The following is a 21,881-nucleotide window of genomic DNA, read 5'->3' as shown; positions in this document are numbered from 1 at the left end:
TGCTTCACATGTATTAGAACAACTCCTCCTCTTGCCATGTAATAAAATACCAGATCTGTATCAGAATTTGTGTAAAGTACTCACAGTCACTAAGTTTACACGCACAAAATATTCTAGTTGCCCTTATTCTGAAAAAGACAATATTCCTGCTAAGCTGTTACATGGTCAATAACAATGAATAATACTTCAACCTCAACTTTTATCAATGAAAGTATTATTTTTTAAAAAGACAGTTTGTGATATGGGCAGAAATCAGCATACTGGTTTATTCATATATCTTGTTTTAAAGGCAATGTCTGCTGATACCGATTACTGTGCATCCCTGCCAAAAACCTATTGAAATCTTGTTGAAGTCTTTCACAATGTCTAAAAGTAAGTCTTTCTCCTTTCAAAAAGATAAGAGGGCATTTCATTCGGGCATGTATCTCTACCCTAGCCTTGCAAATTCTTGGCTAGTTGATTTATGCACAAAGAGCAGAACATAAACAGGCAAGAGGCCATATGTCACAACTGTTTCAAAAATGCAACTTAAGACACGTATTCTAAAACCTGAATAATACTGACATATTCCACAAGTCTTAATCAGGAAAAGCTGAATTTCCCACTAGGGATAAGGCCTAATGAGGAATATCCAAATAGAAAATGCCATTTACACAACATGTATCAAACTCGGGATATTAAGGATTAGGAATAACAGTAGAAAATAAGTGTGAATGTAAACGTAATCAGTGATATCTTTATTATTATTCTAAAAAAGCCTTCGTGTCAATGATTTCTGCTAATTTACCTCTCCAGCAGTGGTGTGAGAGTTAATGGAGATCTTGCAGGAACCTCCTCCGTGGCAGTACACTGTGGTGGTCATTTCCTGTCTGGTAAGCAGTGCCATGATTTCCTCTTGAGACGGAACAAACTCTCTGGTCTTGGTCTTCTTCAAAGACTCGCCGATGAAATGGGCGAACATTTCAATCTCTGTACCAGGGAACAGCTCTCTAATCCTGAAAACGCGCAAAGATGAACAATGAATTTGAATTTTCAGCCTGGTGTTAATTGGTGATAATAAGATTGTTATGAATAAGTGTGTGTGTGTGTGTGTGTGTGTGTGTGTGTGTGTGTGGGCAGAAATACACTGCACCTTTTGAGGTGAAACTTGAGGTAGCGTAGGATGCCTCGGCTGGGCAGGAAGGTGCAGCTCATACAGGTCAGGAGATGCCAGTGGGCGCGGTTGGCAGGACTGTTGGGGTGCGGGACGTGATTGGTTTGTTTGATCAGCTGACAGTAAACCTCGTCTCTTAATGGCCTTAAGTCTTGACAGGTCTGCAGGATTCCCTGGATGATTGGGACAGGGTCTGACACGGCCTCCATCTCCTGCAGTGAGTTGAAAATCTTCACAGCCTCGTCCTGCAGGCTGGTATAACCCTTTTCCTTTTGCACTGGGGGAGAGAGAGAGAGAGGGGATTCAAATTAAAGCCCAACAATACAAGTATTTTATTTACTTTTAATTTGACCTTATATGTTGTAGTAATTAAGTGGCATTAGATCACTTTCAATTATGCTAAATTTAACAATTTGTATGTGAAAATTTCTTTTTTTTGTTAAAGAAATGAGGCTTGTCTTTTTCTCTATCTAGCGAGTTTTAATGATGTATTACAATTCAATGATGTATTACAAAAGAAGGAAGATTAAAAAGACAAAAAGAAAAATGCATCCATTGTGGTTTACCTTAAAGAATTACTTAAACTACTACTTAAAGAATTACTGATCAGTTTTATATAAATTACTCATCCTGTGTTATTTGAATTTGTGCCAGGGAACTGAACTAAGAGTAAAATGTATCTATGCACTCTTCACAGCCAGACTCTACTGACAAAAACAGTCATTTTACCTCACTGAACACAGGATTTGCATGTCTACTGCTGCCTCAACCAGTTAGTTTGTTATTGTGTGACTTTGGTGTTTTAACGGGTCAGTTCAGATTCACCAAAGTCAATCTACAAACTACTGATCGAGACAGGGGAAGACCAGCAGCTGGCTTTGAGGAGAGCAAAGATTTATTTAACATGGTTGCCTGTGACTTCAATTCATCAAGAATTTTTGTTTTTCTTTTTTGATTCTTTGTTCACTGGAGGAAGCTAAAAAAAACAAAAAATCGTTATCTTCAACTTCTCAACACTACACGGGGCGAGGAACTGAAATCATCATTTGAGGAAGTATTCCTTTAATGCAAACTAAGCATATGAGTAATTGTAGTGTATCTCATTTTGTCAGCAAAAACAGACATCAGCAGTTTGCAAACAGCAGCTGCCGGCCAAAACACTCACAGTGGACGCTGACATCTCCATAGGGAAGAGGTAGAAGAGGGGAGTGCAAAGGATGCTGGGTGTATCTCAGGATGGGGTTCCTCCAGTATGTCTGCTCCACGGCCTCCACGTTCAAACTGCTCTCCTGGACAGACGCAAAACTGGATCAGCAATCTTAAAGTGGTCACAAACTTCACAACAATGTGAAGCATTGTTAAACAGGCAGAAGTTTGTAATCAAGTGAGTTAATTAAGTCAGTTTAGGAAATATAACAAAGTAAAGCCAGAAAACAGCTATATGTCTTATGACTTAAAGATCACAGCACACACTCAGTGAGTACCTCACTTTACTACAGTGTGTGTCCCTGCCAAAGGTTTGCATGACTGAAAAGAATTGGAGTTAAAATATTATCAATGTGTTAATAAAATACCATGCAGAGTTAGTTGTGAAATTATTATAAGCACATTTAGTGAAACACATAAAATCTCACAGTCAGATGCTGCACACAGACTGGCGGTTATTAGCAACAGCAACCTGATTACAATAAAGGGAGAAACTGTCAAGTGAATCCTTGAGTACCTTGATGTCCCTGATGAGTTGTTGTGTGGGCGTTTCAATGGGAACCTTGCTGTCTATTGCTCCCTGTATGGCATTCGCCCACCGCATGGCTTCATTCAGCATTTTGGTGTAAAGACGGTAAGAGTGTTTACGTCCATGGATGATTATATTCCAGTAACCTGAAGTCAATAAGGCAAAAAAGAGATTAGCGGTCAAATAACACACTGGTTGAGCGTGAGGGGACATTCCACCCCAAAATCAAAAATACATAATTTTCCTCTCATTTGCAAAGTGTTATTGAGGCATCGGTCAGAGAGATGTCTGCCTTCTCTTTAATATAGTGGAACTGGATGGCACTCGGCTTGAATACAAAAATTAAAAATTCAAAAGTTTCTACCAAAACGACAGCTGTATCACAGTGCAGAAGAAAACGTGCAACTACAGCTAGCTCACCAAGCACCCCTGAGCTAACTAATGTTACAGCTCAGCTGATGGTGACGCCATTAATGTTTACATCTCACGCTGCGATGAGCTCGAGCCTCTCGTCCATGAGTAGATGCATGCCTCCTTCTGCACAGTGATACAGTTGGAGGGTGTAGAGAAGACAGTTCGTACATGAATCTGCTCACAACAAGCTCTGTGGATTATCTCGTGTAATCGAGTCATGATTGCTGTGAAGAGATATTGATGTTGAGTTTTTCAAATCCATTTTTTTGGCACTTTGAGCACAAAAGCCGAGTGCTATCTAAGTCTATTACACTGGAGAGAGGGCGGACATCTCTAGAGCTGATATCTGCAACACTTGGCAACACAAACCAAAAACAATCTGGGTTGATAAATAGCACAATGAGGCAAAATATTTCTTTCTGATTTGGGGGGCTAACTGTCCTTTTAAAAAAATTAAAACAAAACTTTTAAATTTCAGATACTCTCTTAGGGAGTGAAGCTTAAATTGAAGTATATTTTTCTTGCTCAAGATGGCATAGAATAATGTGGACCGTGAACTAACCAGTGTCCTTGAAGACCTTCTCATCTGGCTGCACCACAGAGCAGAGACTGTTGAGGACCAGAGTTCCCAGTTTGGAGGCGCTACGCTCCGATGACTTGTAATAGTCCAAAGAGTTAGTTGTGAGAACAAACCAACGCTTCTTCAGCTTCAGAGAAGTGCTTTTGGCCCCTGACTTCATCTCTTTATGTAGCCAGCCTGAGGGAGGATAAACATTATTGTTGATCTTTTTTTTCAAATATGTTTCCTTCTCTCAATCATACATGTACAGAAAACGAACCCCCAGAGTGTGTGTTTCCACTGACTGACCGACCTCTGACTAAGAACTCCTGTCCTTCAACCCTGGAGTCCCCTTTGGATTTCTGCAGCAGGCCGATCCAGTGATGCATCTCTTCGGGCGTGTCTGTGTTGCAGTGGATCACCCGGTTCGCCGTGATGATGACAAATGAATTCGGTCTGCACAACACAAAACACACACACAGTTATAACATGTGCATGCTATCATAAAACTTAAGACTCAGGTTTAAAGACATCTGTTAGGTTCACTGGCAGTTTCTCACCTGTCGGGGTTATCTGATGCACAAACAGAATCAATCAAGCCCACATCTAGTGTGCCCTGGACAGAGAAAAGAGGGGTTAATAAAAAATAACACTATTAGCTGTTTGCACATTCACAAAGGTTCTCCTTGGAGGATTTTCTTCAGGGGAAACTCAAGTTAGCCCTGGAGTTTCGAAATAAGTTGACATGCATTTCCATGAATACAACTAACTAATTACTAATTTGCTATTTAATGATGAGAGACTGACTTCTTCTCTCATGTTGAACGGCTGGAATGACAATAAAAAATCCTTGATCCTTGTTCCTAACTTACCCCGATACAGTAAACATTAAACTCATACAAGTTATTTCTAAAGGTGAAGTGTGTAAAATTTAAGGGGGGGGGGGTGGTATGTGAAGGTGAGTATTGGAGATTACAACCAGCTGAAACTTCTCGCAGCTAGAATTCCTTCAGTGCTCATTTTATAATAGTTTTTACTGAGAGCAAATTATCCAAAGAGGTCTCTACCTCTCCAAAAAAACATTGCCCACACCCTAGTTTGAAGGTAAATGTGTTTATAGTACATTAGTATGTTAGTGACACTGTATATATTTAATATTTTATTTATATGTGATGTGGTTTTCATTTTGACTTTCCATCGTTTTGTTATTGTTTCTTTTTCTAGCTCATTTAATGTCTAACTCTGCAAATGCCATTAACTCCACTGCAATAGTTTAACATCCATAAAAGTGAACAATGACACACAGCAGTGTGTGTATTCTGCTTCTTCAGCTTAAATTGCTATATGACCCAGAGCTGCACCGTCATACTTCAACGGATTCAGTTACACACTTCATCATTACGGTTGAAAAATGGAGTTGAGGCTGGGGCCCCGGCAGCAGAGAGGTAAAACAGCACTAACCACTGCATTCTTTGGGTTGGCCTGTTCGTGGTGCATCTCCATGAGCTGCTCTGGGCTGGCGCTGTGGACCCGACTCAGCACATTGAACCAACCACTGGATGGGGTCAGAGGGAGTTCAGAAAGTAAAAAGTCAGCAAACATATAATTGAAAATTGCACCATGAATTTCAACTGGCAACCACAAGGGGGAACTTTATTTCCACACATCACTTCTACACAGAGAGACGATGGCAAAGCAAAGCACAACCTACAAAGCAGCCACGGTTCCTCGATGATCTCTATACAATATATGGGTATTATTTACCTGGCATCTTCAGGAGACTCAGCGTAGATGTGGTAGGTCCTCTCCTCTGTCACAATATTCAGTGCATTTTCCTTCTCATGATTGTCTACTATCTCCCTACAGAAAGACACAGAGTTGACCAAAAATGACCGTATGTTCTTCATTTTAAGTAGGGCTTGACAGATATTGTTTTTTCAGGGTCGATACAGATTAGTAGTAGTTAATGAGACTGATAACTGATATTTGAAACCCATATGCATTTAAAAGAAAAAAGAAAATCTTTCTGTCAATATTTAGAATTTGGAATATAACAAACTCCAACACAAAACTTTGTTTAAATGCCTTTGGCAAGTGTTTAATCAAAACCGAGAGTTTAAACATCATATACAAAAAGTTTTTAATAAAGTCAAGTGGAAATTTAGATACAAAATGAATAAATAAAAATAGTCAGCCCATTCTGACACTTTCTTTGTACTTTTTAATAAATTAATTTTATCGGCTTTCATTAAAATAAAACACCTATATAGATAATCGGCAAAATGCCAAATATCAGCCCCGATAATCGGTCAGGCCGATATTCTGTCGACCCTTAATTTGATCAGACCTCCAAAATAAGTGAACAAACGTAAAGAAAATCAGCCCAATGACTGAGAACAAGGTCTTACTTGGCTGTCTGAATATCGATGGTTCCTTTCAGCTTCTCTTCACTGTCGCTCTCAAAGTACATGAGCTTTGACTCCCGAAGAACAAACCAACGCATCTTCCAGTTGCGGCGAGACAAGGTGGACATTCCTCCTCCTTTCTTGTAAAGCCAGCCGGATTTGAGGGAGTCCTGCTTGGCCCGAAACCACATGAAGGTCTCGTCCTTCAGTACACACCAGCGACGACGCCACGGGATCATCAGACCACCTGAAAGAAGGAACAGTGCAGAGAGCAGAGGGAGAAAGACAGCATGTTTATTAATGCTTCATGTGAAACCACAGTATGATGAGAGTAGTAAAATTAAAAAATACAAAAAAACAACAAAACAACAATTGTTTATCGTCATTGCTTATTGCGCACTCAGGAATTTCTTGAGTCGGTTGAAAGGGACAATCAGAATAAAACTGCTCTTTAAAATGTAACTATCATTGTCATTATCATTATCATGTTCAGTTTGTTCAATACAAAAATAATTAATGCAACATTCAGTATTATTGCCTATTTCCCTCATATTGTGCAGCCATCTGTGCAGCCAACTGCATTAATCAATAGAGTAATAGAGGACAATATGAGCACTCAAACTTACATAAAGATAGCAAACAAGTGAGAAACTAAGAAAGCCTGTTTGACGTTTCCAAAACTGATGAAACAAGCACATAAGCTGCATTCAGCTGTGCAGAGATCATCTGCATGCCTGCTGGGCAGTGATTTGGTAAAGCTACTCACTCTTCATGTAGAGGTAGCCATGGAAGTACGGAGGCCCGCTGCCATTCAGCAGATTCACTCTCCCATTGGAAACTTCCTCATCTGTGTCCACATAGCCGTCGTTGTCCTCGTCGCTGTCAATGAACTGAAACACAAACACCAGCATTTATGATAATGCATGTCCTCCATGAAAATACCTTCAAAAGCAATTTATATGAGCAACAGATGTACATTTAGATATTTAAACCTGCACATCTGTAATGTAACTTCAAGAAATAACTGTTTCTTGGGTTATTTTTTTTAAGTCAAGCTCAAGTCAGACTCTTCATTTTCTAGTTTCAGTACTTAAATCAGTGCCCAAAATCTGCCTGATTTGTTACAACTATGTTCTCAATAAACCTCACTATAAAAATGGCACATACACAGCAACACACACTTGCACATATACACACACACTCCCTCTTTTCCCTCTGACATTTTGCTGATCGGACAGGTCTGAGCTCTTTGCTTGACTTGCATTACCTGTGAATAGATTCAACATGCTCATGAACAGAGCAAAAAAAAAAACAATAACAATTGCGACGGTCATTTACTGTGAATCTAACATGAGCTGAGCCTTTTGATGACTTTACAGACGCTTTAGGCTTGCACGCATGCACACTGAATTTGCAGTTTAGGTTTTGAGTCCATATGTGGGAGCATATTACACCCAGAGGAAAGCTAGGTGTGTGTCCGTGTACTTATGTGAACAATGGCTTACGTCAGATCTACCATGGGAAATGTCTGGGTTCAATTTGAGGACAAAACATACTCAAAAAAGGCAACGTTTTTCTGCTCAACTGTTATTTTTTTTGCAAACAATGATACTCCTGCAGATCAGCCATCTGGATTGAATCTACAGCATTTGACAGAAATGACTGTTAGTTCTCACCGAGTCTGAGCTGCCTCTGAAGGAGTCCAGGCTGTTCTGGGTGCAGGAGGATTTACGCAACAACTCCTCATCAGTGATATGGCCGTCATTGGTGCTAGCACCTGAGCTCCCATGAGCCTCCTCAAACTCCTCCTGGTCGTAGTCCGACTCTGTGTCTGGCAGGTTTGAGTGGGACGGCTGTGCGCTCACGGGCTCAAAGTCTGACCCCCTGCTGGCTCTCTGGCACGGCTGCCTTTCTCCGTTAGTGACTACAGGAAGAGGAGGTCTGGAGGTTCGGGAGTCAGAGAGAACAGGGGAGTGACTCAGTCCGTTGGGGGTAAGTGGGGAGAGTGTTGCCGGTGCAGAGGAGGCAGAGGCAACTAGTCCTTCTGCAAAGGCAGGCGGAGGAGGGGGAATACTTTGGAATACTTCCTTGTCCAGAGGAACTGCAGCCGGGGGAGGGAAGTCAGGCAAAGGAACGCACTCGTCCTCAGCGTGAAAACCCTCGTCCACCTCCTCCTCGGCCAGAGGGGCTGTAGATTCGGTGGGGTCGTGGAGGTTCTCCTCACTTGAGAGGGATGGCTCTAAACCACCGAAGTCCAGGAGCTCGAGGAACTCAGTAGCCACACGGGACGCCTCCTTCTCTAGTCTGTAGATCTCAGCGTCTCGCATCTGCCGCAGCTCTTCGTGGGAGATGTCTCCAAGGAGGGACACGCCGTCTTCCTGCTGCTTCTGCAGGCGCTCGATCTCCCTCTCCAGCCGCAGGATCTCCTCCATCTGACGGCTCTCCTCCTCAGAGGTGTGACTGTGGGACAGAGTGTGGGACAGCTCCTTCTGTAGATGGGACAAGGAAAGAGGAAGAGGGCAGCTTTAAAAACCTGACGCCACTACATTCACACTGGATAATGTGTTTTGTTTTTGAAAAGAAATTACCTTCTGACAAACACCATTCACCAGCGAGCTCCTAAAAATAAAATAAAAGACATCTGGGATGACAAACGTGCACACAAACATGGAACGATCTAAGTCATCTGATCTTCAACACATCACAGAGAGTAAATATATCCTCACCTTTTCTCATCTGCTTTAGCTGCCATTTTCTGCCCTTCCTCCGTCTCCTTCATCAGTCTCAGCTCCTCCTCTTCCTCTCGCCTCTTCATCTCCTCATCCATCAGCCTCTGTCTCTCCTCCTCCTCCCTCTTTCTCTTCTCCTCCTCCTGTTGTCTCTCCTCCTCTACCCGCCTCCTCTCCTCTTCTTCTCTCCTTCTCGTCTCCTCCTCCTCTCGCTTCCGTTTCTCCTCCTTGAGCTTGCGATGGAGGGAGCGGGCCAGCTGGCCTCTGTGATGTTTCTGCAGGATGATGGCGGCAAAGCGTAGGCGCAGGAAGACACGTCTCCAAAAGTGAGCGCGGTAGTTCTTCTGGATGGTGACGACGCTGGACTGAACCCTCTTATACTGTTTCCTGGTGAGAAAATCAAACGCACCTCTCAGTCAAGCACAACCCCAAGTTAAATCAAATGTGTGTCACCATACAACTACAGTAATCTCCTGTACAATTACTTAAATGTGCAATATTCTTTAAAATCTTAAATGTAGACTACATTTAACATGTTACACATATTGTATACATTCTTATTGTTCTTTTTGTTCATATGTCTGTTGTATATTGTAGCATCACACATATTTTATATTTCTAACTTTTTACACATTGTGCTGTAGCATAAGGCACATAGGTTTATATTTTTACACACTTAGCACTTGTACTTATTTCTACCTTCTATAATGCTTTGTGCTTGGCATCAGCGCAACTGTAATGAACCACAATTTACCCCCCGGGATCAATAAAGTATTTCTGATTCTGATATTGAAACATATTTGTGACGTTGCACAGCGCTGCAGGATCTCTCTCTGCTAACACTGTGTGATGTTTAGATGAGCTTGTGCTGTTCCATTGTGGCTGTGTGGGCTTCTGTGTTTAGCCTCTGTGACTAAGCCCTGTCACCCACACACTGCACATGCATTGAATACACATATAAACAGCGTGCAAACTCACGTGACTTGCAAAAGGACCACACACACTGCTCTGACTCTGACCTGTAGCCTGGCCTAGTCGCCACAGAAATCACTCCGTGGCCTCTGGCTGCTCTCAGGACACAGATAGTGTTACATATAATAATACAAAGGCTTTACTTGTGTCTTTAGGGAACTTCCCTATTCTCTGTCCTTAGTACGAGCGGCTCTGGAGGGAAGGGAAATCACAACGTGAACGCTGTCATCAGTCCCATTATACGCTCCCAATGGAACCTTTCAGAGGACTGTATGTGACCTTATATATTGTAGGAAGCAGGTGGAGCACAGCTAGATTACATCCCAGAGGGTATCAGCATGTGCAGATTTTTAAACCAGCACAGTGATGGATGCCCTCCTGTCTGACTGGCAGAGTGGAGAGGTGATAAATTTGCTGCTCAGGCTAAAAAAACTGAGAGTTATTCTGTGAATAAAAACAGCACCAACATACCAATAAATGAAAGCCTTGTTGATGCTCACAGATAACTATGTATGTTCAGGGGTGGTCCGACTAAGGGGCATGACCTGTGCAGGATATATTATTCAAGTGCATGAGACACTGCCAGAGTGGCTGAACCATAACATCCAGTTTCTCCCTTTTTTTCCTCCCTAAGTTGCTTCATCTTATTCCTCACTGTCTACACTAGAAGACACTTACACAAGTAAAATATTCAGTTACCAAGACTCCGTTATTTTATGGCTGAACCATTACAACATATGAAAATATTTAAGATGTCTTATGCATCATTTTTAACTCATTTCTCCAAGAATGAAAGAAATAAAGAAGCCTGCACACCCTAGCACACACTTTCTTAATAACGTTTTGTTCCTGGGACTTCCAAAATTAAATTTCACCTGATTAGGCTCGGGAGAGTGAAACATAATTTCTACAGTGAGTAGTAATTCCCAGAAAAGGATTTTGCAAAGAGACTTTTATGATTCCACATGAGATGAAACAACTTGCCTTTGATGCGCTCATGAATCTGTGGAGCAACTTCTGCACTGACACTGTACATAAACCCACAAAACACACCCACAGACAAAAAGGTAAACATGTGTGCAAAGGCATGCACATATCCCACTCTCCCCCCTCCAAAAACCACACACATACACACACAGGCTGTACACCTCTATTACAAAACAAACACTGACAACTGTCGCTGCCACTCAGCCCCTCCACCCCTCCTCCACACTCCACCACTCACCTTGCCACATAGCTGAGGATGTGGGCGCGGATCACCATGCCAGCCCTGCGCCGCACCTCTTCCCTCTCCTTCTCCAGCCTTTGCTCCAGGGCCTCCTTCAAGAACACCTGCGGGACGAGCAGCGCCACGGCCGACAGAGAGAGACAGAGACACACAGAGGGAGGTTGGAGAGGGAAGGAGACAGGATGGGTTAGTTCCTCTCCTTAGTCAGGCTGCAGATGTGAAGGGCCCCTGTTGTCTGTTGGCAGCACCCTGTGCCCACTGCAGAGGAAGCTGTGGTGCAGTTGAGGCTAGCAGGCTAGCCGCTCTCCCTGACTGCAGAGCAGAGCAGAGCAGAGGGGAAAACTGGCACCGGGACTGCAGTGTTGCTGCTAATGCCGCTGCTGCTGCAGAGCCTCATTGTGTTCAGGCGTCCTTCCTGAGCATTTCCCTGCTGTTGCTGCTGCTGCTGCTGCTACCGCTGCGTTGGTAGCTCGACTGACGTGCACAGGCAAAAAGGCACAGACAGGGGAGGGGAGAGGTAGGGAGAGGAGGGATGGAGGGATGAGGGGGAGGGATGGTGGCTGGTGTCCAGATAGAAAGCCACACCCCTCCTAGCTCTTATGAAGGAAGGAGACAGAGTTTAGTTAACCCTTCCCTCACTCCTGGAGACTTTTTTTCAAACTTGGTACCCTCTCTGTGGGACTTTTGACAGCCTACAGCTCCTCCTAGACTGAAACAAGACGTGAACATAGAGCGAGTTTATTAAGCATAATCAGATTTAGTCTGTCTGACCATGTCAGCAGGCTGGGAGAACCAACCAGCTGTGGATCTGGGTTTATGTGATAATGCGATATCTGAGGCTGGCCTAGAGGATCAACTGTTTCTACAAAGTGGAGGGGAGGGGGGACCTCTGAGTGACTGTGTGTGTGTGTGCGTGTGTGTGCAGTAACCCAGGTACCTTGTCACATCTGTCTGCCAGTACACCAGATGTTGTGGTTGCTACTGAAGAGTCCAAAGAGCTGTCTGTTTTAGAAGTAGCCTGCAACTATGACTCTAATGTGGCAGCCTAGGACATGCTGACAGGTTTGTCATTAGAGGGCTTCAGCAACTTGGGATGCCCAAAAAAAGAGGGATCAATGGCTTGCAAAGTACTGTGCTGTCATTGCTGGCGTTGGCAGTCTCCATGTATGGTGGAGACGCTGTCACTTCTACCCCTAAAAACTGAGTGCTGTGTTTTTTGTGTGAAAACCGGCTGTGCCACTAGTCCATGAATTGGCAGATACATTACGTTGCACCCTCAATACTGTATATGTATTCTTGTATGCATTATTTTTTTAGTGTGGACACACACACACAACCACACACAACCACAATGTGTGGTTGTGTGTGTGTGTGTGTGTGTATCCCAGATGTTCCACTAATCAAAGGATCCCACAGCTGCAGCCCTGCCTGCCTCTGTAAAGTCTGTGAGAGGAGGAAGCTTCCTCTTCGTCCACATCCTTCCCTCATCTGTAAAACAAATGTCTCGCAAACACACACACACACACACACACACATATACACAATTCAACCGAGCCCCCAATTCTGGGTAACACACTTCCTCTGCACACAATCAGTATATAATTACACACAGATTGTTTCTCCAAAGGAAATGTAGCCCCCTTCTGTCTCTCAGCCCCCCTTTCCCACAACCCACACTACATTTCCCTGAGCCCAAAATTATGATGCTGCCATCAAAAACACAAGCATGTGGACAGAATGACACAGACTCTTAATTTGAAAAACTGGCCTCTTTCTCCTTTTTGTCCTGTGTATAGCAGTGAAGCCATCAGCAGAGGCAGCCAAAGGTCAAAGTGTTAACCCTGGATGAAAACTGAAGCTGTACCCACACAGAGGAGAAAATGATTTCTCTCTGTAGTCAGATTTATACTGTGTGCACGTGTGAGGACTTAGATAGGCATAGGCATGTGCACATTAGTGGTTATGCACCGCTTATATCCCCCAGAACCAACACATCAAACGTTTTGAATCTCAACGTATATTTCAGCACATGTGCAGCAGACAGTATTCATAGCGTGCTAGTCAAACAAAGTATTACAACAAAACTGTCCGACAAATTTCAAATGTCTCAGAGATTTAACGGCTACAAAGAAGCCACAAATTAGAGCAGGAAGTAACAGTGGGACAAAGGCAGATATAGCTGATTTCAAGAAAAACTATAAAACTGCTTTATTTACATCCTTTTTGTACTGTGTGGAGGCAATCTATGTTGTGTTCAACATGACGCAACGAGGTTTTGCTGTCCAGATCAAACAAGTCATTAAAGGTTAATCATTCAATGGGAGTGCAGAGAGAAAGAGAGGGCTTTGTGTGGGTGAGTTTATGATTGTCTGAAATAAAGACACAGAGAGAGAAAAGGAGAGAGTGAGGGAAGCATCACTATGAGCTGCAGCAGATCAAGATCACAACCCTGTGATGACTTATCGAATGCATGACTTTCCTCTACCCTCTGCAATACTTCATCACCGCCTCAAATTCACTCAGCGGGAGTTCAGTTTATTAAATCATCAGCTCAACAAGCGTCAAGAGGCTAACGCTCTTCCAACTACAATAGGGCTGCCTCAGGATTACCGTAAACCCCCACGCTGGGTTACAGTTACAGTAACAGTTGTTGGTGTCAGGGGTTTTTTAAGGAGTAGCCATCTAACTCTGTGGTTGTCAACAGGAGAGCAGAGGATTGACCACAACCGGCCAGAAAAAATCTCTGGGACATGAGTCACGGTTGGGGCCGTCCAAACTGTGGCACACATTAACAGCTTGGGAATGACAGCAGCTTGACTTACCAAGAAAGAATCAGTCCCATAAGACACCAGATTGAACCCATATGCTGTCAGGGTTTTCTGCATGCAGTTGTCCATGTCCTCCATATGTTAAAGAAAACTGCTTAAAAACCGTGTTTTTTTGATGAGCATTTGGATCAGAAATATTCAACATGCTTTGCCCTGGGGCAAGTTTTGCAAAATGACAGGAGGCCAGGGGCTGGTTAACAAACAAACATTTATAATATTTATTATATATAATTAATAAATGCTGCAAAACCAGCCAGAGAAGTCCTGCACAGGTCCTCGAGAGGCACCTGTTTCTTTTTTTCTTATTTTAATAATTTATTTTGCACTCTGGCACCTTACATGCATTCAAAGTACCCCCAAAAAGAGAAAGGTTGATGAGCATGTTATTATAATTATTATTTCATTTATGAATTTATTTTTTTTCCTTGTATTTTTTCCTTATTTATTTTTGTTTATTTTTTGTATTAAGCAAATATGTAATTACTCGCTTATATCTGATAATATTGTTGTCTACGTCTCTCCTTTTACCAGGGAAGTTTTGTTATTTGGGATGGGAGGGATGGTGTTTGTGAATCTTTGTTCTGTTAATTTAAAATGAACAAAAAGCCAATAAACATAATTGGAGAAAAAAAGAGAGAAAATGGTCAACTGGCCACTGTGCATCCCGTTACTGGCCAGATTTGGTCCACAGGCCTTAAGTTGGGTATCACTAATGTAGGTGATTGACTGGTGTCCTGCAGTCCATCTTACAGAAATCGTGTGTGTGTGTGTGTGTGTGTGTGTGTGTGTGTGTGTGTGTGTGTGTGTGTGTTTGCACTTGTAATGATGACATTGAGGGGACAAACATCTGTTCACACAGTTGCATTATGGGGACTCACCTCCCATTTTGGAGACAGAAAGTTTGTCCCCACACAGTCACATAAAGTTTTAGGGTTCAGACTTTGTTTTCAGATAATGTTCGGTCTGAGTTGGGGCTGGGTTTAGGCCGTGGTAATGGTGTGTGTGTGAGTGTGTGTCCTTGCGAGCGTGCGTGCATGTGTGTGTGTGTGTGTGTGTGTGTGTGTATGTGTGTGTGTGTGTGTGTGTGCATGCTCCACCTTTGTCTTCCCAAGTTGCCACTCTGTCTTGGCTTTGTCATGAAGTGTGAGAAGCTCCAAGCAGCTCTGCTTCTCATCACCTGAGTGGATTTTGTTTTTCAGGATCATCTTGTACCTGTGGAAACACACACACATTAACTCACACACATACATATAGATTAATAGAAGAGAAGATGACCAATATTGGGGATTTCAGCACTTGAGGGATCAATTTTTTTTGTTTGGCTTTTGGTTTGTTTTCTCAAGTGTCCAGTGTACATAACTCAACAACTTTCAGGTGAATCATCAGCTTTGGGGGAAAGTGTTTTTTATATATTTTGCTGACCTGTTGTAGAAGTCCTTAAAGGTTCTACGAACAGGGAATCCAGCCCTGCGGATCTTCACAGTTTCCAGCATCCCAGAGTATCTCAGCTGGTTCAGGACCACATCGGGATCAAACCGGTCGGCCTTCTGTAGATGACAAACAACAAAGCAAAATGAAAAATTCAAACACCAAAATGCAAATTAATTCCTCTCATAGGATGATGACACTAACAGTTAGGCCCCGTGTCTCCCAAAGCGTTTTTTTTGTTTGTTTGTATACTCCTCAGGAAACGCCCAGCCTGGAGCGCCTGAGAGCTCTTTTGAGGCTCAGCGTTCTTTCAGTCGAGATGATTTGGAAATGTCGGCATAAGGTGGTGTACATGCTCTGGATGAAGGGAAGGCTGAAGCATGAAGGAAGAGAGAAAAGGACCCGCTGGTCCATGTGGCCCCAAGAGAGAAAACATAAATCAATATATAGCCTACAGTAGAGCCTATCAACATTTTTTCTCTTCTATTTTTGTTCAGCAGTTGTAGGATGTGACGGTTGGTCTTTGTGGTGTTTGTCCCGCCCTTCCTCCACTGTGATTGGACAGCTGGGCAGGAAGTGACAGTGACAGGCGCAGTGTTTTACCCAAAAAATTTTCAACTCTCACTGACCAGTAAAAACTGCCAAACTTGCAGCGCTCAGCGCAGAATAGACGCTCAGTGCCTCGTCATGCTGCTGCTGTTTGTAGTGTAGCATAAATACACAGCGCTCCCATGCAAAGACCCAACAAATATGTTGGCCTCGGGAAAAAATGCTTCAGTGAAAACACTCCCTGAGGGCTGTGTGAATTGGCGAGAATCAGGCAATACAATACGAATCTTGATACAGGGATTACAATTCAATACACAGCGATATACTGCTATACTGTATGCAAGGTGGTACATTGTCTTTGAATGGATGAAGATAGAGTTCAAATTTGCTATCTAGCAGTCTTGAAATTTAAAGACAACAAAAAAATGAACTGCTGCCACAAATCCTTGTTTCACATATTTCTTAATTAATAATTAATACAGTGTTTTTGAGAATCAACACAGTATGACAAAAAATAAAATCACAATACTCAAGTGTATGAATATTTTTTTCACACCCCTACTAAAAGTTCTAAGTTTATTTTCAGCTATGCATTGAAAACTGACATGCATACAGGCCTTACTTATGCTTTGTATCTGTGATTGAAAGATATGGGACAGTTAAACACTGCAGGCAAATATAATCTTCCACTGCTAAGCCCACACACCTATTCAAATCATCTTAATGCTGAGTCATGTTAAACTTGAACTAAAACGTAAATTACCATGGGGAGTGTTATCATTTTACATTAATAATCAGGTTACTCTAAAGAAAACACACACCATCTGAGAGACACTTGAACAGTGTTGATAAACACCATGTAGGCCTTTCTTTCTGGAATCAGCTATATTGTTCACAGCTCTGTATTACTGATAATCCTCAGGCCTGCTTGTAAGAAAGGATCTGTGATGTCTGCCACCTTACACCTCTATAACGCCTGCCACAGAGAACCGCACGAAGGCCATTGTCACCCAGAGGGCACACAGCGCCGGATAAGCTCAGCGCAGGACCACAGCATTCCCCAAATGCGTCAATCTAATTACAGGCTAATGCTACTATGCATGGAAACAGACACACTTTGATAGCCAAAGGCATGCTTGCATGTGCTCATGTTCATAATCCAACGTGCACACACATAAACATGCACCCTCCCGCCCGAGCTCTGAACTCTGCCCTTTAGCAGAGGATTTAGGGAACTGAAAGAGGTACGGCATGTTGACTTGTTTGAGTGAAAAAAGCTGACCCTTCCCTCAGTGACATTTTTTCCAAGTAGGGTGGGTGCATATAAATCAACATTGTGTGTGTGTTTGCATGCACGCAATCCTGTCATTCTGCAGGATTAACAGAGGCACGGCTTGTTCCATCTTGACCGGCCGAGGCCAGGTGAACGAATGCTAGGCAGAGCCGGGGACGGGTGAGGGAGGAAGACGGCACAGTTTCCATGCTAATAAGGAAGCGAGAAGGTGTGGAATGACACAAAGGGAGTGGGAGCTGAGAGAAGAGGACAATAACTGCACTGTACATTAATAACCAACAATAACAGAGAGAACGCCACTAGATTATGGAGCGACCAATTTTCTCTCTCGCACAGAGAGTAAAGAAACATAATACAACCTATTCTCCAACTATCCAATATCAGAAAATTGGATCGCAGTGCACATTGTAAAAGGATTTGCAGTTATGTGGTAAAGAGCAGCGGAGGAGTAGAGGCCTAGTAAATAAATGTCCTCCTGGCTGCACTACAGCCACAGCACTGTGGTCTTATCTTGGCATTCCACTGATGCAGACAGATCAGCAGAGCATTAGCCAAGCCGCTGCAGCTGGAGTGGCCAGGAGTGACCTCTGACCTTAGGTAAAGGGGATAAAGTGGTAGGAATGTGCTGGTACACAGCTCTTTTATTTGAGGAAGCATAATGCATATCTTTGCACAAAAGCAGGAGAGCCTTATCAGTTTATTGGTAAAGAGAATTTGCAGGAAAAAAAAACAAAGAAAAAGTAATGGTTACTTTTCAAGTGGAACATTTGTATGAGTGAAGATTAGCTCTGAGCAATGGGAGCTATGAATAGCAACGAGGAGGTTTAACTTTGCAGGCGCTGACCTTGACAAGACCTGGCAGGGTTTCTGACATTTTCTTTTTTTTTGTGCAATGAAATTTGCATGACCTACCTTGTCCATGTTTGGTTTGATGCAGCGTACAAAAAAGGGGTTGGAGGCACTTAGTGTGGCCATCAGGGAATGGAGAGAGTCCTAAAACACATAAGCAACAAGAGGATTAAGATCAAGACGGCACAGACGTTAGTTCTTCAATCCAATATATTCTTTTATGTCTATTTATTTATGCATATACATCACTGCGTTGATAAAAGGTCACCTTATCTTTGAAAAGTTAGAAAACTAGTTCAGTTCTGTTAAAATACGTTGAAATTGTGTTACTGCAATGGCAGATTCTCAATTGCTTAAAAAAATGACTTTTAGGACTCAAAAACAGCCACAAATTGTTTGGCAGGGTGACAGTTTTTCGCAAGGTTTGCACTATGCAAATGTTAATTTGGGGGTAAAACATACAATATCTGAAATGCAGTAAAATTAAAGTATAAAAAGTCGCAAAAAAATAGAAACACCATTGGACCCTGCATCAGTAAAATGACCAATAAAAAAAATGTAAAATACTCTAACACAAGTAAAATTCCTGAAATTTAAAATGTTGAGGTTGAATGTGTGAAAGGGACAGTACATCCTGAAATCATAAATACAAATATTTCCTCTTACCTGTAGTGCTATTTATCAATCTAGAATGTTTTGGTGCGAGTAGTCGAAATGTTGGAGATATCCGCAGTACAGATATCTGCCTTCTCTCCAATATATAATGAAACTAAATGGCATTAGGCTTGTTGTGCCCAAAGTGCGAAAAAATAAACATCACAACAGAAATCTTGACCTGGTTACTCAAAATAATCCACAGACCTTGTTGTGAGCAGTTTCAAGAACTATTTTCTTTCGAAGAAATGACTCCAGCCAACAGCATCACCACACAGAAGGAACTGTGCATCTACTGCTAGCTCACCTAGAACAAGCTAACTTTATAACTCAGAGGAGGAGGCTAATGTTTAAATATTGTGCTGTCACAAGCACGAGCATCTAGTCCATGAGCAGATTACACTTGCTTCTGCACAGTGATACGGTTGGCGGGTGTAGTTCTGTAGAAAGAAAATAGTTCCTACTTGAAACTGCTCACAACAAGGTCTGTGGATTATCTTGAGTAACCAGGTCATGATATTTGGAAAGAGACACTGCTGTTGAGATTTTCAAATGTAGGTTTCGGCACTTTAAGTACCAAAAGCCGAGTGCCATTTATTTCCATTATATTCAAGAGAAGGCAGACATCTCTACGGCCGACATCTCCAACACTCGGCAACTCACACCAAAACAATCTAGATTGATAAATAGCTCTAGAAGTAAGAGGGAAAATATGAATTTTTGATTTTAGGGTGAATTGTCCCTTTAAGAAAGTGTGCTTTAGTGTTATTGAAAAAATGCATAAAAAAGTACAGATTAAATGTAATATGTTACAGTCCATATGTGCCATCACACCCACACACACCCTCATACAAAAACACACTTCGAGGCCCCTTGAACCTTGCAGGCTATGTCAGCCTCGCTCTGCTCGCTCCCTCAGACAGCCTGTCTCCAGTGAGGCCTGGCCTGGCAGAGCAGAGCATGAGTGGCCCCTGGTTGGCCCCTCTCTGCCCAGCCATCAACCCTAATCCCCTGCCTTTAGGAACTGTAGGCCAGGGCAGCCTGCCAAATCCTCCGCTGCTCCTTCTCCCCGCGCTGCAGTTAGGACATGCTAAGATAAGCCCTCAACTACCCCCCACCCCCACCCTGCCTACACCACCACAACCACATATTTCATACATCCCATCAGCCATCATTCTCTGCAGATCAAATACACTGGCAGCATTCTCCTTCCCCCTCTGTCTCTCCATAGTTTCTATCCTCCTTTTTACTCTCTGCCCTCACACTCACTGTGCCAAGGCAGACAGCCAAAAGTTGAGGGGTTAAGTGATTCTTACATGCAGCAACACATGTGAGACAATTAACTTGTTGTCTGTGTGATGACATAATCATACAGACATGCACTGGGAGTGACATTTAGGTCATGCAAGCTCCAGTCTCACCCTGAACTGAGAGCTGACGGTGGGCTTGCGTCGGGCCGTGCCCATCTTTAGGGTCTCATCTCCACTTCTGCTACCAACACGCTCAAAGAGGTCGTAGATGAAGTCGAGCCTGCAGACACACGGTGCAGAAATAGGGATTGAAAAAACTTGCAACTTAATCATACAGGTGTGTGTTTTGTATGCAAGAGGAGAGGAGTGTGATCTGCTCACCTGCTGTCCTTGAGAATAAACAAGATGTCGTCTCTGAAGGTGTCTCTGTTCTTCTCCAGGATCCCACGCACATCATAAAGCACCTAAGAGAGGTGACATTTTTACAAATGAGTAAGAGCAGAGTGTGATTTCATCTACGGTCTAAGAAAAGAGCTAGAACACAAAGAACTACTGAAAATAAATACGACAAAATGGAGTAAAATGAGCATAAAATAATAAACATATGAGTAGAGGATATTAATTTCTGATTTGCATCAGAGTGATTTGCAGCAGTGTCCAAAAATATAATCCCAGCTTTTCAAATATTGTGTTAAGCAATGGAACATGTCCACTCATAAAAGTCAAATGTCCTTAGAGCTGAATAGAGAATCATGGAGACACAAAAATAATACATGGCAACACATATTTACTGTCTGTTTTTGTTGTTGGTGATTTCATGTTTCAAAACCATTGCGATGTTTGCAGTTGTCATGTAAAGGAAGATATAAAAAATTTTATTCCAAATATGAAATAAAGGTCCAGCATACAGGATTTAGGGGGATAAATTAGACAGAAATGGAATATAAAATAATGTGTATGTTTTCTTTAGTGTATAATCACCTGAAAATAAGAAGTTTTTGAAGTTTCAACTGGTTGCAATCCTCACCGCTAGATGCCACTAAATCCCCCTAAATCTTATAAACTACTCCGTTAATTAAAGGATAATGAAGCATGAATTGGTACATGTATGCACATACAGTAAGTACTACATCGGCGATGGTTGCATTGTTAGCACAGTTTTTGCTAAATTGACCTCAGAAAAGCAGATGATTTAAACTCTAAATAAAACTATTTTTAAGCAAAGGGGTCATTATTGACCCATAATTGAACTGTTTCAATGTTTAATGTCACTCCAGCACAATTATGTCAAAAGAACAGAAGTAAAGTTAATTCGCTCATACTCATATGCGGAAATTTTTATCTTCTGGAGACTGATTATTCAGACTGAGTGATACATGTTTACAGATGAAAACATTCACACAATTACGTGGACAAAATGTGACATGAGTGGGGACTGTAAATGCATGTTTTGAGTGCTCGGTGCGACCAAAGACAAGGGGCCGGGCCAGCTGAGTGGCTCTGTGTTAATGCAGTCACCTGTTGAGGTCTGTTCAGGCTTCATCTTAGCAACACGGCATTCCTCTGCCCGCCCCACATGCAATGCACTATGAGCTTGCGTGTGTGTGGGTGTTTGCATGAAAACAAAAGTGCATATAAAGTAGTTCATGCAGGAAAAGGCAGAAAAATAACACTAAATACTATAATCTAATCACAAACACAGGTCTGTACATGCGTGTATGTGAGTTTGTATTCACAGCTGTGTTCGTGTATACTGTAATCCAATAACAACCCCCATCCCCGATTCCCAAGCCTCGAGGCTCATGGGGAGCCATGAGATTCAAACTTGACGACA

The 21,881-nt window shown here is 42.5% G+C and overlaps 1 protein-coding gene across 1 annotated transcript in view; it reads right to left on the bottom strand.

Annotated features, from left to right (window-relative positions):
- myo10l3 (myosin X, like 3) overlaps nucleotides 1-21,881 on the bottom strand; it is a 72,017-nt gene that overhangs the window by 3,260 nt on the left and 46,876 nt on the right. The window contains exons 17-36 of the mRNA XM_042494647.1: nucleotides 20,429-20,511; nucleotides 20,219-20,327; nucleotides 18,207-18,287; nucleotides 15,446-15,570; nucleotides 15,121-15,235; nucleotides 11,193-11,299; nucleotides 8,993-9,382; nucleotides 8,855-8,885; nucleotides 7,943-8,755; nucleotides 7,033-7,156; nucleotides 6,270-6,513; nucleotides 5,626-5,721; nucleotides 5,323-5,416; nucleotides 4,422-4,477; nucleotides 4,175-4,317; nucleotides 3,865-4,059; nucleotides 2,877-3,034; nucleotides 2,319-2,442; nucleotides 1,133-1,430; nucleotides 788-995 (exon numbers count right to left, since the gene is read on the bottom strand). Coding sequence (XP_042350581.1) covers nucleotides 788-995; nucleotides 1,133-1,430; nucleotides 2,319-2,442; nucleotides 2,877-3,034; nucleotides 3,865-4,059; nucleotides 4,175-4,317; nucleotides 4,422-4,477; nucleotides 5,323-5,416; nucleotides 5,626-5,721; nucleotides 6,270-6,513; nucleotides 7,033-7,156; nucleotides 7,943-8,755; nucleotides 8,855-8,885; nucleotides 8,993-9,382; nucleotides 11,193-11,299; nucleotides 15,121-15,235; nucleotides 15,446-15,570; nucleotides 18,207-18,287; nucleotides 20,219-20,327; nucleotides 20,429-20,511 — 3,594 coding nt within the window. The remainder of the gene's footprint in view (nucleotides 1-787; nucleotides 996-1,132; nucleotides 1,431-2,318; nucleotides 2,443-2,876; nucleotides 3,035-3,864; nucleotides 4,060-4,174; nucleotides 4,318-4,421; nucleotides 4,478-5,322; nucleotides 5,417-5,625; nucleotides 5,722-6,269; nucleotides 6,514-7,032; nucleotides 7,157-7,942; nucleotides 8,756-8,854; nucleotides 8,886-8,992; nucleotides 9,383-11,192; nucleotides 11,300-15,120; nucleotides 15,236-15,445; nucleotides 15,571-18,206; nucleotides 18,288-20,218; nucleotides 20,328-20,428; nucleotides 20,512-21,881) is intronic.

The sequence above is a fragment of the Plectropomus leopardus genome, chromosome 10, assembly GCF_008729295.1.
Source record: "Plectropomus leopardus isolate mb chromosome 10, YSFRI_Pleo_2.0, whole genome shotgun sequence".
In the NCBI taxonomy this organism is placed as follows: domain Eukaryota; kingdom Metazoa; phylum Chordata; class Actinopteri; order Perciformes; family Serranidae; genus Plectropomus; species Plectropomus leopardus.
The sequence above is the reverse complement of the archived record's forward strand: the minus strand, read 5'-3'. Positions and strand labels throughout refer to the sequence as shown.